At 36.6% G+C, this 18,456-nt stretch overlaps 1 protein-coding gene across 1 annotated transcript in view; it reads right to left on the reverse strand.

The window, feature by feature from the left end:
- Window positions 1–703: 703 nt before the first annotated feature.
- The window catches only part of ROBO1 (roundabout guidance receptor 1), a 449,648-nt gene continuing 431,895 nt past the window's right edge, over window positions 704–18,456 (reverse strand). Inside the window, exons 26-29 of the mRNA XM_068975047.1 lie at window positions 17,239–17,391; window positions 8,380–8,688; window positions 2,918–3,111; window positions 704–1,680 (exon numbers count right to left, since the gene is read on the reverse strand). Coding sequence (XP_068831148.1) covers window positions 1,666–1,680; window positions 2,918–3,111; window positions 8,380–8,688; window positions 17,239–17,391 — 671 coding nt within the window. The 3' untranslated portion in view covers window positions 704–1,665. The remainder of the gene's footprint in view (window positions 1,681–2,917; window positions 3,112–8,379; window positions 8,689–17,238; window positions 17,392–18,456) is intronic.

An 18,456-nucleotide genomic window follows, 5' to 3' on the forward strand; every position in this document is an offset into this window, starting at 1 on the left:
TTTAATAAATAATGTGACAAAATTACTTTTCTGATTATTGGATTTTCAGTATGCAAAATTATGGCTAAAAATAAGAGGCTTCTTACATGAACATAATGAAAACATTAATCACATGGATTGTTCCCTTAGTACTGCACACCTTTTCTATGTAAATTTCAAATTATCTAAGTGAACACATTTAGTTTTTGGTGAAAACCAGCTTTTTTTTTTTTTGTGGTTCAGTTTTGTTTGGCTTTGTTTTCTGGGGGGATGGCAGGGCTGGGGGGTGGGTTAAGGACTGACACCTATAAATGAATAAATGTACTTTTTTTCTTCAAATAGCACCGATTATAAAGTCAATGAAATTTATATAATGAAAAAAAAAGGGTCATAAAAACCTACAATCAGAGGACATCATTTGGCAATTCAAAGCAAGTAATGCCTCCATTTGAGCTTATAAGGAAATTCTAAGTTTAACCAATGGCCATAACAAACTTAAACCTTTTTTTCTTTAAGTCCAGGAAAAGTAAGAACCGTTGCATTCATGGCCCACAATAAAGTATGCACGTTACTTCACCATCTGTCATCATTCAAATATTCCAAATACAAACATAGAGCATTAACAAAACAGGTTAAAAACGCTTCTCAACATTTTTTTTTCAATAAGACAAAAAAGGTTAATAGTTACAATGGTTTACAAATAAAGTTTAGTGATTGTGCTTTTAAAACCAAAAAAAAAAAAAAAAAAGATTAAAAACAGTGCATTACAAAAAAAAAAATCAAACTTCCTTAAGTGGCACTTCCGAAAGTTGAACTGACATTACCAGAAGAAATTCAGGCCAGTTAAGATGGGGATGTCCTGTTCAATTGGTCATTAAAAACATCCATTTGTTGGTAATATGTATTTATAATTGCTTTTTGATTGAAAAATAGAACAAGGTTTTTGCTGGGCTGACTTATGACAATGACTAGACAACCAGAGATCCAACTGGCTTACCCCTACTTATCCAAAAGTAAGTTTCCGATAAGAATATACTTCAGCGATTGAAATGAAGACAAAATAAAGTACCACCAGGGGTTGCAAAGAGTATATATTTACAATGTTTCTACCCCCTTCAAATTGATTATGGTTGTCCGGCATTTGCTATGTTTTTTTTTTCTTTTTTCTCCCTGCAGAGGGTGGTATGAAAGACTGATTTTAAAATCATGTTAAAATGAAGTTATGTTTTAGTTTGCATTAGCAGTTGGTTATAGAAAGATTATATCTTTCGAGCCCTTGACTTGAAGTTGATTAGTCAACTTTGTATCTTTGATCAGTAAATTGGCTTGGTATATAAGCAGTGCAATGCCATATCTCAGGGGCAAAATGCTAAAGAACTGTTTTGTTCTCTCCTGCTGGCTGATGACTGAAGCAAAAAGTCAAACACTTCCCTTGCCGGAAGCAAGGTGAAATGATGTGTTCCCACAGTGAGGGGAATAGGGAGGTTCTTCCTAGGGATAGGGATCAAATAACAATGATAAAATCCCAGTAAAATTTAGAAATGGTATTCCAATAAGAGGAATGAAAACGACAATTTGTACACTCTGATTGCACTGAACATTTTATCTGGCGTCTTATGTCATCTGACACAAGGCATCTTGAGTGATAACTTTCACATTAGATCTCTTAATCCTCTCTGGTTGTCTTCAGCTTTCAGTTTCCTGTAAGAGATAAGTTCCTGTTAAATTTTAAATAAATCTTAGAGTGTTGTCCTACTTCGTATTTATTTCATGCTTTTATTATTACATTGTTTCTTCATTCGTTCCCTAGCATACAACTGAAAAGTGCTCATGGCAACATATTCATACATCAACTTTGGCTGGTTTTGACAGCAAATCCAGTAGCTCTCTAACGAGTAGTAAACTGTGTTCCACCTGGTGTCTGGGGATTACGAAGTGCGGCACAGGGAGGGGAACAAGAGCAGCCAAGTTTTCTAGCCCCCAGCCTCAACTCAACATGATAGCTCAATTTTTATTGGTTTCAAGTAGCTGGTTGCCTGTATTGACTTTTTGTGCCCTCAAAGGGCTCTTCTAAAAACAAAACAAAAACTAAACCAAAAACCTGAAAAATAACTTTTCTAACAGCATGTGCAAAAGGAAAGTCTTCTTATTCTAAACCTCAAAATAAAAATACATTGGGCATAACAGCAAATTCAATTAGACATAATGAATTATAATTTTTCGTCTTCTATTATAAAAAGTGATAGTTTTAACACTCTACTAACAATCTGCTTGAGATAACATCTCTTTGTAGGAAGAGAAATTTGTCCTCAGCTTATCTTTTTATTGAATGATGAAAACACAGTCTTAAACACAGGAGATGATTTTGTAATATAATGTGACTTACTGCCAACTCTACCTTACAGTACTATCTATAGATTCCAACAAAGGATATCTTTGACTCAAGAAGTGTTCTCTATTTGGGAAGGTCAGTGTTAAGTATTAGGTTCCCATTTTCAAAAGACTGAAGATGAAATGTAATTGCCCAAATCATCCTGATTAATCCCAGTGATCACTAGATGGCAGAGAGTATAGGCAAAACACCCCTCACTCACATTTTATAACTCTATCACTTTACTGGATTTTTATAATCTATTGTAATACTGTGAATTATAATTATCTAGATCAATAGTTCTTATTCCCTAACAACATATTTGTTATACAAATATCCAGCTTGAATATGAACCCTAATATCTAAAAAGAAACCATTATTACCATTTAAAACTTTGGAACACATTTCAAGAAAAATCGTTGAATTCTAAGACTTTCAATTGCTGTCATCACTAACAGGGTTTGTGATGAAATAGTAACATTTCTGTAGACTGATGAATGCTTTAAACTTTGAGGTTTATATAAAAACTAGTCTAACACTGGGAAACTTGAAAAAAATTATAGATACCTCTAATTCTTCATTATTATCTTCTCTTTCATATCCTCCAAGAACTTGCATCTCTGCAATATTTCTTCGACCTACATTTGCTTGTTCTCTTTGTCTGCTTCCTGATCCTCTTGATGACATAGAACTTGAAGAACTAGGATCTCTGGGATTATTTGATGTTGGAAAAGTAGGTCTACAGTAAGGCAGAATATCCTCTGTGTAATGAAATAAAATAAGCACATATGAAGCTCACTGTACATTTTCATTGTATAATGTATCACTATGTCTATAAATCAGAATGGACAAACATTAGTGTTTATGAGGAATAAATGAGGACATTTTATAACAATAATGAATAAGGCATTGAAAACAAAAATAACAACCCTGCTGTTTTCCTGGTAGTAGCTGGGATTTAGATTGATTCTACTCATAAGTTCTTATCTATCTCAAATTCACTTGAGATCAACATCCTTAAAAAATGGAAACAAAACCTGGAGTCAGACATGACTTCCAGTCTTATCCTCTACTATGTTATCTCCCATTATTTCAGGCTTTAGTTTCTATTTAAAAAAAAAAAAGTGATAATAGTGTGTACTAGGACACTAGGAGTTGCTAGTGTTGATGGGAAAACACATGAGATATTGTAGTATGTTCCTATGTAAGCTAAGAAGGAATTATTAGGCATTGATAGGAAAAAAAAATCCCAGTCTTACTGAACCACCAAAACAGAGTCAAACCTGGATTCACTCCCTAGATACCAAGATGCCAACCTCCATTTCAACACCATATTTACATTGTGGAACCCTGAATCTGAGAAGCCTGACATTGTTGCTAGCTTCAAAAATCAAGCCACTCCTGGTAACTGCTGTCTCCTGAATTACTATTTCCATATGCTTTAAATTTGGTGATGCTTCTAATGTTCCATTTTTCAACTGCTCACGTCTCTCCAAAGCCTGTCCATTCTAACCTTTGGACACAAAACACATCAAAACAGAGCACAGCAAAACAAAAAAAACCCTTCCACATGCCCTTTTGTTCTCCTCCCCCAAAAGCTTCCTCTACCGTCCACTTTGCCTGAATGAAATCTGATTTCCCAAGGAGCCTACACTGAAGTTCCTTACAGTGGAAGAAGGGAAGCTTGCTTTCAGGTAACCAACACTAGCTATAAATCATTGCTCTTCAACCCTTGAACAAAAACACCCTATTCCTGTGAGGGCCAAGCAGTGGAGTTACGTAACCTGTATCGTCCTCTTTGATGGTACTTCTCTCCTGTTGTATTCATCACAACTTTCATTCCTGATCCAGACTTCTGATTCTCTGGTGTTTCAGAGTCCATGTGGATCACTCTACCAGCACCTAGCTAGCTTCATGGAACTTGGCCCTCTGTGACCTTCATCTTCTGTGTCTGTTTCACCCAATTTTTTCTATTGAGCTCAGTTTTTGACAAACTACATCATGATAAAATATCTTTTTGGCTAAAGACTTTCCCTTTAAGCTGGTGCTCTACATAAATCTATAACTCTGTCTCTACTGATAGCTTAGCATAGCTTCTTGAAAAGTAATCTGGACTCAGTATTAGTCATTACAACTCCCCTTTACTCTGCATCTCACTGAAATCTAATCATGCCCACATTACTACAAGGGAACTGAGAAAATTCCCTGTTGACTTTGATGATGCTAACCATGTTTCAATCCTTAAGTCTTTAGACTTCTCACTGCCCTTCATCTGAAAACCACAGCCAATGTAAACATTACTAGTCTCAGCTCCTACTTCTCTCCGCTTCCTGGCCTGTCTTTGGTGGGCTCTTCTTATGCAGTGCCTCTTACTCATTGCTGCCCTTCTTACTGGTTTCTGCTTTTAGCCCACTGTGTGTGTGTGTGTGTGTGTGTGCATAAAACCTTTTTTCCCCCACTTACTCTGGGCAAGTTCATCCATTCTCTCAGACTGTACCTTTTCTAGAGTAGAGCTGCCATGAGGGCAGGTACTTGGTTTTGTGTATTGATACCATCTCACCTAGATATATAATAGGTTATTGATGCATGAGACAGGGTGCTCAGGGCTGGTGCACTGGGATGATCCTGAGGGATGGGATGGGGAAGGAGGTGGGAGGGGGGTTCAGGATGGGGAACACATGTACACCCATGGCTGATTCATGTCAATGTATGGCAAAAACCACTACAATACTGTAGAGTAATTAGCTCCCAATTAAAATAAATAAATTTAAAAAATAGATAAATATTCTGACTGAATAAATGGGTGGCTTTAGTATTTAACCATGATGAGTTATTAATGTGTATTTCCTGAACTCTGCACAACTGCCTCCTTTTGAGGGCCCCTCAAACTCCACAGATTGAGCATTGACTTCACCATGTCCACGCCTCTGAGATTTCTTCCCCCCTGTATTCCTTAATGTAGTTAATGGCATCACTAACCTTTAAGATATCTTAGACAGAAAGCTGGAATTATTTAATTTCTTCTCGCCTTTCCAACAACCTTCCCATAACCTCTTAAATGAACCTTTTCCACATATTCAAATATATAACATGTAAGGATGATTTTAACTAAATAGTTTCTTGAATATTCTCCTCAGTCATCCCTGCTCCCACAGCCTGGTTTATATTCTCCATGTCTCTTCTGAGGTTGTAAATTTCTTCTAACGGGTCTCTGTAAATTTCTTCTAAGGGGTCTCTACTTCTTGAGTTATTTCCCTCTAAACTTGCTTCACTCAGCTACCTTCCTTTTATAGGAACTACAGGGTCTCCATAAGCTAAGCTTACATTTATCTCAAGAGCTTCATCTTTACTACTTTTACTGTCTAATAACACTGAATTTCTTAAATTCTCCTCAGTGTACTCCAACTTCTCATTCTGACTTTCTCTGCCAAAACAAGCTATCCACTCTTCTTGCCCAAGCTAAATTCCACCCTCCTGAAAAGTCAGCTTATGGGTCATTTCCACTAGGAAAGATCAAGAAGTCTTTCTTTACATTCCATCACCCACAAGACTGGGCTAATTTTCCCTTCTCTGGACTCTCAAGTATCATGACACCATAAACATTATATCAAATATGGGTGGGTGTATCTGTGACTAAAGATTACCTGTCTCCTTCTCTGACTATAAGCTCCTTGAGGTCAAGGTTCATGTTTACACATAAATTTCAGGACTAGTACAATGCTTCATAACACTGTAGATGCTTGATATATGTAGAAATAAATTGAACTAACTGAGGTAAATGTCAGCAGAAAGATCAGACTTTGAAATCTAAAAGACCACTCTCCTTAATTAAAAATTACCATTTGTTACAGATGTAAATTAGGGAGCCTCTTTAATTATTAATAGCAAAAACTGAATTATGAAGGTTAAAATTACAGGAATGTACAGAAATGACAATTAAAAGACACAAAAATAATTTCATCTTTGTTTTAATTTTACACACACCAAAATCATTCTGAGTTGTTAAATTTTCCCCCAAAGAATTGAACTTATTTTGGAGAAACGTTGCTTGTGAGCAGCAAATTGGTCTGTACTTTCAGGTCAGATACAAATCTCATAAGTTATATTGTGACATTTGATTTATGAATCACTTCTTGGAGTATAACTGTTAAAAGTTAAAAGTTCAGATCATCTTGGCTTTAATGATAAAAAAGCACAGTTTTTCAAACTTCAAATTATAGTGATGTAACCAAGTAATCTGTGGTCACACAGTGGAGGCATCTGTGCAAAACACATAACTTTACCATCACTTCATTGCTGAGTCCATGCCAGAGTGAGGAGTTCAGGCTTACATTACAGAATGAAATGAAACTCCTCTATATTGAAAGAAAGTTACTAATGACCAGATGCCCATAATGAACAAAACAACAGACTGATGTCCGATCTTCTTGATTCCACTTCAGTTTTGGTACAGAATGTTCCTCTGCCTAACATATGTTTGTATGTATGAATGCATTTATTTTCACTGAGGTATAGTTGATTTACAATATTATATTAGTAGCATATAGTGATTCAAAGTTATTGTATTATAAAATAATGGCTATATTCTCTGTGTTATTATAAAGTAATGGCAATATTCTCTGTGCTGTACAATATGTTCTTGTAGCTTATTTATTTTGTATGTAGTGGTCTGCACCTCTAATTCCCCATCCGTGTCTAGTCCCTCCCCCTTTTACTCTCCCCACTAGTATCCTTTAATCATCATGCAGTATCCTTACAGTCATCTCTGTGCTATGCTGGAGAGAGCTTACATGTTCACACAAGGGTCTACTATACCCATCTCCTCCAAACTCCACATACACTGATTTCATATTAGTTGCTTGAAACTAGCCACTTTGGATGTAATTACACAACAGAAGTAAGCAAATGGCTACATATTAGGGGCTTGTTCTGTTTCCTTCCAAGAGAATTGATTGTTAAACATTATCCCCTCCATCACTGCTGATAATTTAGCTTTTGTTATTCAAACAATTTTCACCTCTGTGTTGCTGAGATGAACAACATCCATTCTCTACCTACAACCTTTCTCCTGATCTTTAAACTTAGTTCTATAATTCTTACTGAATTTTTTCATTTCTACGTTCTTGTCAGTACCTTAATCTATTCATAACTGAAGTCATTTTCCATAAGACTTTTATCCTTTTCCTCATTTTTTTTACATTGTTCAATACAATTATGCTGTATAGTCATGGAGGGCCATCTAATTAACATTTGAATAACTTTTTTGCTCCCTTAGTTCATTTACTTTTTTACATTCAATTAGTCACCAAGTCCTATAGGATCTATCTCTGAAATGCCTATATAGGCTGTTTCTCTTTTTAATTTGCACAACTCTTTTAATTCAGTGCTTTCATATTTTATACCTAGATTATTTTGCAGGGTTCTGATACCTTCAGCCACCCAATTCCAGACTCCTCCTTCACTATAGAGTTCTGTCAGTTATTTTTTTAAGCGAAAAAAAAAAGATAATTTTTTTATTCTTATTTTTGATTATATAATTTCTTGATTAAATTTTTTGCTGGCTCACCACTGTCCATATCATTAATCCCAAACTCTTCAAAATAGTATTCCTGGCCTCCCCAATCAGTTTCAACCACCTTTCTAATTTTATTTTCACCATTTGTCCCTGGCCCCAAGCATCTTATTTTCCAGCCAAACTGGAAATCGGAATTCACCAAACATTCATTTTCACATATTCATGTTTTGTCTCTATTTATTTCCTTTGTCAGAAATCTCCTTTTCCTTTGTAACTTGTGTAAATCATGCTTTCCTTTAAACTTCAACTAAACTGGCATCTCTTCAAGGAAGATGTGCATAATATCATGTATTAGAACTGACTGTATTCAAATTACCTGGGTGCACACCTGTCTCCTCCAATAGAGAGCAAATTTCTGAATCTTACCCTTTGTACCTGATCCTAAAGAGCCTTAACTATGTACCATGCAAACATGTTCAATCTGTATTTATTGGCTGCTTGACTAAATAAGTACCTTGGATGAGATGAGCCTTTGCTGGCGGAAGGTCTCGTTTTGCGGCCTTGTTTCCTCGTCCTTTCCCATCATTTGCCTGTTCCTGTGCTTCTCTAGGATCAGCTGGATTTGGTCGCATATCAGCAACTTGTCTTCCATCCAATACTTCTCTCCCCTTGTAATTGCCTCCTTTTCTATCTGATGATCTGTCCGTTCTTGCTTCTATAGAAGGGAGTTTTGGCACCATCACGGGTCGTACCTCCAGCTGGGCCTTGGATTGGGCAGTGGGTGACTTGATAGCAGGCGGTGGCACAGGGGGAGGTGGAAGATCTGAAAAGAAGTATATAAAATACTGTGAAGGTCTGCCATTTCCAAATTTGTCAACATTAGTGTTACCATTAGAGTCACATTCAACCGTGAAATAATAATCTTAAAAGAATTGAACAATTGAAGACATCCAAAGAATAAGAAGACTAACAATTTTAATGTACTCTCACTTTTATTTATCTGGCAGTCTTTACCAACTGATCTACCAGGGAAGCTTCACGACTGGAATGGATAGCCTATTCCTTCTCTAGGGAATCTACCCAACCCAGGAATTGAACTAGAGTCTGCCTTCATTGTAGATGGATTCTTTACATAGTGAGCTACCAGGGAATCCTTTATCTGGCACAGGAATATTGAATTGTAGAGCTGGGACTTAGAGATTAGCTAGTTTTGGGATGGCTAATATGGATAAATATGCTATAGCTTTTTCTCCCCCAACCATCGCAGATCTTCCTAATTGATTTTGCTGTAACGTTGCTGATCCCAGATGGATATTTTTACTCTTCAGGCAACCACTTCAGATTGATTGAGGTTGGCACTTAAGTTGAGACCTCTTTGCCATTGCTAATCTACCTGAATCCCTTCTCATTTTGTAGATAGGGAAGTTCAAACACACAGATCTTAAGTTATTTTCCAAGCTTAAAGCTAAATATAATCAGAACCAGGACTAATGCCCTCAGATTCCTAATTTCTGATTCAGTGTTCTTTGTACTAGCATTTCATTCTATTGCATCTTCACAATCTACCTTCATTGGTATGGTCTCTTCATTTTGTAATATGGAGGTTTTAAACTAGATAATCGCTAATATACATATAAGTTAATTTTTTATCTATCTATAGTTATATACTAATATATTACAAATAATTGGATATTATATATAATTACACTTCTCACAGACATACTGAAAAGAAGGCATATAATTTTATATCTAGAAAATTCATTTTCTTTAAGTGGCATTTTTTTTAAATGACTCCTAGGTACACTCCAGGGGGGAAAATATATTTATATATAACCTAGTAATAGTTGGTAAGTTAATAGAAGAATATGAACAGATTCTAGTTTTAGTTTGTTCTGGCTGTAGTATGGAGAATAAATTACAAGGAAAGTCTTAAATCCAGGAGGCTAAAATGTTATTTTAATAAATCAGTAAAAAATGATAGGAGATAGAATTGTACTGGTGACTTTCAGATGGAGAGCAGATGTGCCTGAGAGCTTAAGGAATAAAAATCAATATTATTTAATGATCAATGGAAAACAGCAGGGGAAATGTGACGTGTGTGCAGTTGCTCAGTCCTGTCCGACTCTTTGTGACCCCATGGACTACAGCCCACCAGGCTCCTCTGTCCATGGAACTTTCCAGAGAAGAAGACTGGAGTGGGTTGTCGTTTCCTCCTCCAGGGGATCTTCTCAACCCAGGGACTGAACCTTGGTCTTCTCGTCACAGGTAGATTCTTTACTACTGAGCCACCAGGGAAACCCCAGAAGGCTATTCATTAGGTAACTCAAGATTTTTGCCATAGTTAACTAGCTGGATGAGGAATGCAGGGATAAGAAAGAGATGGTTTGCAAAGGAAGGGCATGAGTTCTGTTTCAGAAAGGTGAACAGGAAGAACTTTTGAAGTATCCAGGCAGCTATATACAGGAGGTTGTTATATATAAAATCTGAATTTCATGGGAGGTCAAAACCAGAGATCTAGAGACTTGAAACTATCAGCATGTTTTTTGTTTAGTCATGTCTTTAGAAATGGTAATGTTTTCATATTCTATGTGATATTAACAGAATAAATCAACTAAAACATGAATAGGGTATATATTGATAGTAAATGTTTAGTATTACAGAATTAAGCTTTTCCATAGAAAACATATATGGTAAAAATTTAAAAGTATATAAAAACTTGGAAATATAACCCTTCATATGTCCCCACCTTCATTTCAAATCCTCAATATTGATGCAGAGGTAATTAGTCTGAATGGATGTTTATAGATCATCCCAGAAATTATTTACGCCTAGAAAGCAAGGCCACCAAGTTGCATAATTCTAAGGAGTACCATTCACATTAGAAACTATGTAAAATGGCCATATCTGGGGTTTTGGAGCATGCACGTCTGCCCACCAGAATGTGATAGTCTTCCTTTCCTAATAACATAAAATGATTGTATTTTTTTTTCACCTAAATGTGTAGTTGTATATATTTCCATACATAAACATATAGCTTTACCTCTTCTGATGAAAAGTTTGTATCTGTTCTGTTTTATGAATATATCATTATTTATATAGTAAATACCAACAGAGGAAAATTTGTTTTCAGAGATATTACTATTATTGGCAATGGTCCAGTGACTATTATTTACATACACTAGCATAAAAATTCTTGAATATTAAAATCATGCCTTGAAAATTCATATATAATATCAAATAAAGAGGTCTAGCAAGCAACAGTTTTAATCTAGTGTTTCTCATTCTTGGTGGTTTTTTTTTTTTAAGAATTAATTATTTTCTTTTGTTTCTTCTCTGTATTCTTGCCATCTTTTAAGTAGATAAGAGTTTTTAAAAGTAATTTTATTTTGACTTTATGTGTCATATAACTAAGGCATTAGAATTCATTGTATTGGTCTCTGAAAGCATAAATTTTGAGATATCATCTTACTTCCAGCTGTTTTACTTAGGACTCCATCATTAAAACTGGTCAGACTGTTTCTTGCATACTATTGTTGTTAATTCTCTTAGCTCACCGTGTTCTCTTTTTATGTAAAAAATAAATCTAGAAAAATCAAAAGCTTATTGTCTTAAAACATAAACTGTCAATGTCACTGATGATGATTTTCCTCCTTTAACAACATTTATTTTAAAACATCATTTTTTAAAAAGTTGTTGTTCAGTCTCTCAGTTGTTTCCAACTTTGCAACCCCATGGACTGCAGCACACCAGGCCTCCCTGTCCTTCACTACCTCCCAGAGTTTGCTCAAACTCATGTCCATTGAGTCAGTGATATCATCCATCCATCTCATCCTCTGTCATCCCCTTCTCCTGCCTTCAATCTTTCCCAGCATCAGGGTCTTTTCCAATGAGTCAGCCCTTTGCATCAGGTGGCCAAAGTATTGGAGCTTCCCCTTCAGCATCAGTCCTTTCAATGAATATTCAGGGTTGATTTCCTTTAGGATTGACTGGTTTGATCTCTCTGCAGTCCAAGGGACTCTCAGGAGTCTTCACCAACACCACAGTTCAAAAATATCAGTTTTTTGGCACTCAGCCTTCTTTATCATCAACTCTTGCATCTATACATGACTACTGGAAAAACCGTATCTTTGACTATACAGACTTTTGTCGGCAAAGTAATATCTCTGCTTTTAATACCCTGTCTAGGTTGGTCATAGCTTTCCGTCCAAAGAGCAAGTGTTTTTTAATTTTGTGGCTGCAGTCACAGTCTGCAGTGATTTTGGAGCCCAAGAAAAGAAAGTCTGTCATTGTTTCCATTGTTCCCACATCTATTTGCTATGAAGTGATAAAACCAGATGCTGTGATCCCCCTCATTGACTATTTATTTATTAAAAATAAACCAAAAGAGAGAAAAGACAGATTCTACTGAGTGACTTAGAGTGAAGAGACCCAAGGCTGAGCTGTTCTAAGTTCAGACTGAGCCTGTGACTGGGAATGTGAGGAGAAGAGAAGTCTAATTCAGAATATACCTGGAAGCAGAGCGAGTGAGTGACTGCAGACTCATTTCTGCACTATGTCCTTGCTACAAACTCAGACTGGATTGCAAATACAGCTTATCAGGAAGCTGAAGACTACCACTATCATCAAATCATAAAATGTCTGGGCTGATCGGATATCAAAGCTGATGATTACCAGTATCATAAGATTATACAAAATCTTGGGAATCTATGACTCTTGAGACAAAATCCATTACCAGACGCTCTATATAGATGCTGTCTATAATACAGGTATAAAAAGAAGAGAATCTGATGGTAATTTTAAGAGTTCAAACTTACTGTATATAATTAACAGAGGGGAATGATGGTAGGTGTAATTACTAATATAAATAGATTACCATATATTTTTTTTAGGTATCACAAAATAAACACTGAGTCAAATCAGAGATTATCATAGTACAAACAATTTTATATGTCATAAAATAACAAATAGTACTTTCAGGTAATTCATACCACTAATAGCTCAAACTGGGTTTAAAAAATGGGATCATGGAATTCATATATATGTATAGTCTCTTTCTTTATACAATTGTATAAACACCATTCTTTATACAAGACTCTCTAAATACCAATATAATGCATGTAAAGTAATACAAAAAAGCATAAACATGGAGACAATTCTGCCAGCATTCATCACTACAAAGATCCAGCACTCTATTCACATAACTGTTAAAAGTCCCAAGATCTTGTGATTAATGATATATCGAGTCAAAACAACATCATTCCAAAGAGGGTGAATTTATAATTTATGAAGAGTAGAGCTGTAGAAATGATGTAGATTTGTTTTTTAAGTCAAGTACGTAAACAAATCAGGAGGGGTTGCAAAGGGGGTGGAAAGAATCTATTAGAAGGTCCTAGAAATGCACTTATGCTTGGCTTTAACTCAATAAAAGTCTGACTGATCAATATTCATATATTTGAATCCTTCCCTTTATCTGGGTGAAAGCAGCAAATATGAAATAAATAAAGAGTTAGAGTCTGCCTGTCAGTAGTCTACAGCATGCAGTCCTCCAGTTTGCAGTGAGTACTCCCTGGGCGTCTATGAGACCCAACATTTACCTACAGCACAAAGTATGGCTACAGTGCCATGAATTAGGGGCTGGTGGGCTGTTAAGGGCTCAACTGTGTCCTCTCTGAAATTCATATGTTCAAGTACTAACCCCCAGCACCTCAGAATGTGACTTGTACTTGAAGACAGGATCTTTAAAGAAGCAGTTAAGTTACAGTGAGGTCCTTAGAGTGGGCCCTGATCCCATCTGGCTGGTCCTTAAAAGATGGGGGGACATAACATACACAGAGGGAAGACCAAGTGAAGACATGGGGAGAAGGGGATCATCTATAAGCCAAGGAGAGAGGCTTCAGGAGCAACCAACCCTGCCAACCCCATGAGCCTGAACTTTTAGCCTCCAGGGCTATTAGGAAATAAATTTTTGTTGTTTAAACCACCTATGGTTTTTCCAGTAGTCATGTATGCATGTGAGAGTTGGACCCTAAAGAAAGTTGAGCACCGAAGAATTGATGCTTTTGAACTGTGGCATTGGAAAAGACTCTTGAGAGTCCCTTGGACTGCAAGGAGATTATATCAGTCCATCCTAAAGGAGATCAGTCCTGAATATTCAACGGAAGGACTGATGCTGAAGCTGAAGCTCCAAATCTTTGCCCACTTAATGCAAAGAACTGACTCATTGGAAGAGACCCTGATGGGATGCTGGGAAAGATTGAGGGCAGGAAGAGAAAGGGATGACAGAGGATGAGATGGTTGGGTGGCATCACCGACTCAATGGACATGAGTTTGAGCAATCTCCAGGAGTTGGTAATGGACAGGGAGGATTGGCATGCTGCAGTTGCAAAGAGTCAGATACAACTGAGTGACTGAACTGAAGTCTCCTAGATAAGGTGGCTTACCAAGGATTATGACAAGGATCATCAAAAATTACTCTTTATCAGTTCAGACACAGATCTATCAGTTTAGGTTATTTTTTATTTTTTCCTTATAGAGGTCACAAAAATTCTGTAAAGAAAATTGATAATTTGAACAAAATGTACAAAGTAAAGATGCTACATGCTCAAGACTGATACAGCATATATTGAAAACAGCTCACATAAGAAATCTATTGATAATAATCAAATGCATCCATCATAATTGATTCAATCATCAAAATCCAAAAATGAAAAAAACCTCTCCATGTCTTATTGATCTATTTCTCATTTTCACAACTGGCAGCTCCTTAAGTTCATTTTCCTCCCTCCCCTCTTTCTTCTTTAATGATTTAAAAAATTGTATTTGCCATAGAGATTCTTCATGAAATTCATTATGAATTTTTTTCAAAACCAAGAAAAAGATTTCTGATAAAATGACTTTTCTTTCCATACTATAACCACTACTACCAAGAGTATGTGCATTTTTTATTTGGCACATTATGAAGAAAAGATTTCAGTTATTCAAGATGCATTATGGAAATGTACAAAATGGTACATATTTTATTTTTTTCTTTACCAAATCAGAAAACATCCAGAATTAAATTCAAGACTTGTTAGTAAAATAAGCATAACTCAATGACAAATGGTTATCAAAACGCTAAGAGGAAGTTAAAGCTAGTGTTTAACCATTTTGTCTATTTTTGTGACTTTAGAGAAAATAATTACTGTCTTCTACATCGTGGTGTATATTATGACTATTCTATATAATCACATGTAAAATGAACATTTAGAAATGTAAATAATATTTCATATTAATGTGGCTTTTTGGCTTTACAAATATTTTAACATATTTCTTTGGTACTTCTGAAATTAAAAATAACTTGGTTGCTTCATCACTCAATTTAATAGCTATTTTTCAGGGATTAGTTAGAATTTATATTTAATTATTAAACACTGAAATAAATGCTACAGAACATGGGGTGATGAATGTAGATCACAATTTTCGAGCATATTATAATTTATAACTGCAATGCTATGCCCTCTAACTAAATATAAAAAACATTTAAATAATGTTTTCATTATTTAAAGCATTTTTAAAAGCATCACTCAATGCCAGAAGCCCCTCAAAACAAGTATAAATAAGTAGAAAGAGTTACACAAAGCTGTAGACCAGATTTTCTCTCTGATGTATTCAACCTAGATGTATTCACATCAAGGTTTGATGTTTGACCAGTTTTTCTGTTAGGAGCAGTCTCTTCTAGATAATAAATACTGATAGAACAGCTATAAACCTTGTAAAATGCCATTATAGGGGTCCCATAAGTGTAAAACTGCCAATAGAGTTTGGGGATTTATACCTAGTTTTCGTCCCTTCACAGAGGCAAACATGCTCAAAACCATTATAATCACCCTTCAGAATCAGATAATATCCTGACAGCTCAGTTTCCCTGACAAAGCAGTCCCAGGCAGGATCCAGGAGGCCCAGGTGCGCTGTGTCATGCCAGTATTTAATGCAGTCTACTATCAGATAGATGCTAGTGAGAGAAAATATTCTGAATAAAGTACAGATAATAGCATGGACAGCCACTCATTGCAAAATTACTTGTGCTCATCATGCTGTGAGCTTTGTATTAAATTTTTTCTGTCAAGTGGCAGGAATCATGGGGAGAAGTGCCTCAGAAAACCCTCCTTGTAACCTTGGATAAGGATCTAAATATTAGGATTTCATATGATAACGGCAAATGATGCCCTTTTTGAAAAACTGCTGACTGGTAATGAAAGTTCTAATCAGATTGTGGTTGGAGGGGACCAAGAGGTGGGGACGGTGCCTGTGATACCCTTCTTCCCCCCATGCCTTTAGTAAATTTAGCAAACTTGACAAGATGGGTGAGGCTGAGAGCATTTATCTTACATGAATTTCCAACAAAGCCCTTGAGGTTGTTTTAAAAACGAGAAGGTGGCGGTTTAATAAATGCCGGGCCACCTGAGGCACTTTCATTAAAGGTTTTCTCTAGACAACATCGGAGAAGGCAATGGCACCCCACTCCAGTACTCTTGCCTGGAAAATCCCATGGAAGGAGGAGCCTGGTAAGGCTGCATTCCACGGGGTCGCTAGGAGTCGGACACGACTGAGCGACTTCACTTTGACTTTTCACTTTCATGCATTGGAGAAGGAAATGGCAACCCACTCCAGTGTTCTTGCCTGGAGAATCCTAGGGACAGGGGAGCCTGGTGGGCTGCCGTCTATGGGGTCGCACAGAGTCGGACACGACTGAAGCGACTTAGCAGCAGCAGCAGCAGCAGCAGCAGCAGCAGCAGCAGCAGCAGCAGCAGCAGCAGCAGCAGCAGCAGCTAGACAACATCACAATGTTTGTGATATTTGCCTGTGCTCCCCCTAGAATACAAACCTCGCCTCTTCAGGGACAGTGGAGACAGTATGTGAAGGCATCAAGGAAGATGATTCCATTTGCCTTTTGGTGTACAAACTGTGAGTAACACCACTATAGTTAGACTTTATATTCAAATGAGTTTATTGTCTTCTATTTGAATGCAAAATTCTCCAAGGAAAAAAGAAAGTGAGGACACTGTGGAAGAGTTATCAGTGACGAAGATTAATCCCAAGCCATTACTTCAACTACAGTAATATCTATTTGTTTAAACTATATAATAACTTTTAAAAAATATTAAAAGTATTATCCTTTGTTAACTTCCTAACTAACCCACTTACTAGAAAACTGCAGAGACCTGAGATGCCTGACAAGATACGGAAGTTGATCATTCCTCTAAGTAATATGAGGCTTACTGTTAATGAATTTTTAATGTAGTTTCTAATGTCAGTGGATGCATGTTCAAGTCAGAGACAGCCAGGGTAAAGAGGCGAGATTCAGAGATGTTTTCACCCATTTCAATGGACTTACCATCTGTGTAAGCTTCTCTGCGCAGATGTCCTGGCTGGTGCTTTTGTTTCTTGGCTGGTCTGGCCTTCTGTACCACAGCAGCACTCATGTTGCTGTCTGTAGAAACAGGACTTGTGGGTCTAGGGCACTGGGATGCATGAAAATGGCGGCGGCCTGAGAGAAAAATCAGAGCCAAACTCAGCAATAAAGTTTAACAGCAGTAATCAAAATAAAACATTAAAACTAGAAATATTCCTATTAAAATAAAACCTTATATAAATGATTTTACTAAACAATGCTGAATTGCTTCAGTCGTGTCTGACTCTGTGCAACCCTATGGACTACAGCCCGCCAAGCTCCTCTGTCCATGGAATTTTCCAACCAAGAATACTGGAGTGGGTTGCCATGCCCTCTTCCAAGGGATCTTCCTCAGTGGCTCAGCAGGTAAAGAATCTGTCTGCAGTGAAGGAGACACAGGAGATGTGGGTTCAATTCTTGGGTCAGGAAGATTCTTGCCTGAAAAATCCCATGGACAAAGGAGCCTGGCAGGCTATGGTGCATGGGTCGCAAAAAGTCGGACACAACTGAGCGACTTAACTTATCCCAGTAAACAATAGGATTTTTGTAATGCTGCTTGAGCTATCCACTGGAAAAAATACCCTAAAAGTATTTTCATAGTCTTTTTTTTTTAAACCTTGGTACTTTTATTCTGCTAAAGTTCTTGATACCTAGGCATTAAAGAAAAACATTGTAACTATTTTTGCAGCTACCACCACTAAATTGTTATTGTTAAACAAAACTATTGATTAAACTTTAACATAATATATCCAATGTCTGTTTCTTTCTCAAAAGGAATAGCCAGAGCCCTTAAGAAATTCATGTTCTAAGAATAAACAGTACAAAACATGTCCCTTATTTTCACTAAATGTATTTGTGCTCTTTTCTGAAGACAGACTCTGAAATTTGAGTACATTCTCAGGTATTTTTTCTTACTTTGGCCTAAAATTTAGCTAGCCCACATACTTAGACCAGCCAAAACTACTCACACCCCTGTTCTCTTAAGAGATATTTATTTGCTGCTTCTGGATATTTGAAGTGACCCCTCCAGAGACTTTTATGTTTTTTGGTGCTGGTGTAAGTAGTTTTTCATTATTTTGATCTTGGAGGGACAATATTCACAGGTGATAAATGAACCTGATACTCGGACATGGTACACTGCTGTGCTCTCAAATTCTCTGG

Source organism: Capricornis sumatraensis, chromosome 1 (assembly GCF_032405125.1).
Source record: "Capricornis sumatraensis isolate serow.1 chromosome 1, serow.2, whole genome shotgun sequence".
NCBI lineage: Eukaryota > Metazoa > Chordata > Mammalia > Artiodactyla > Bovidae > Capricornis > Capricornis sumatraensis.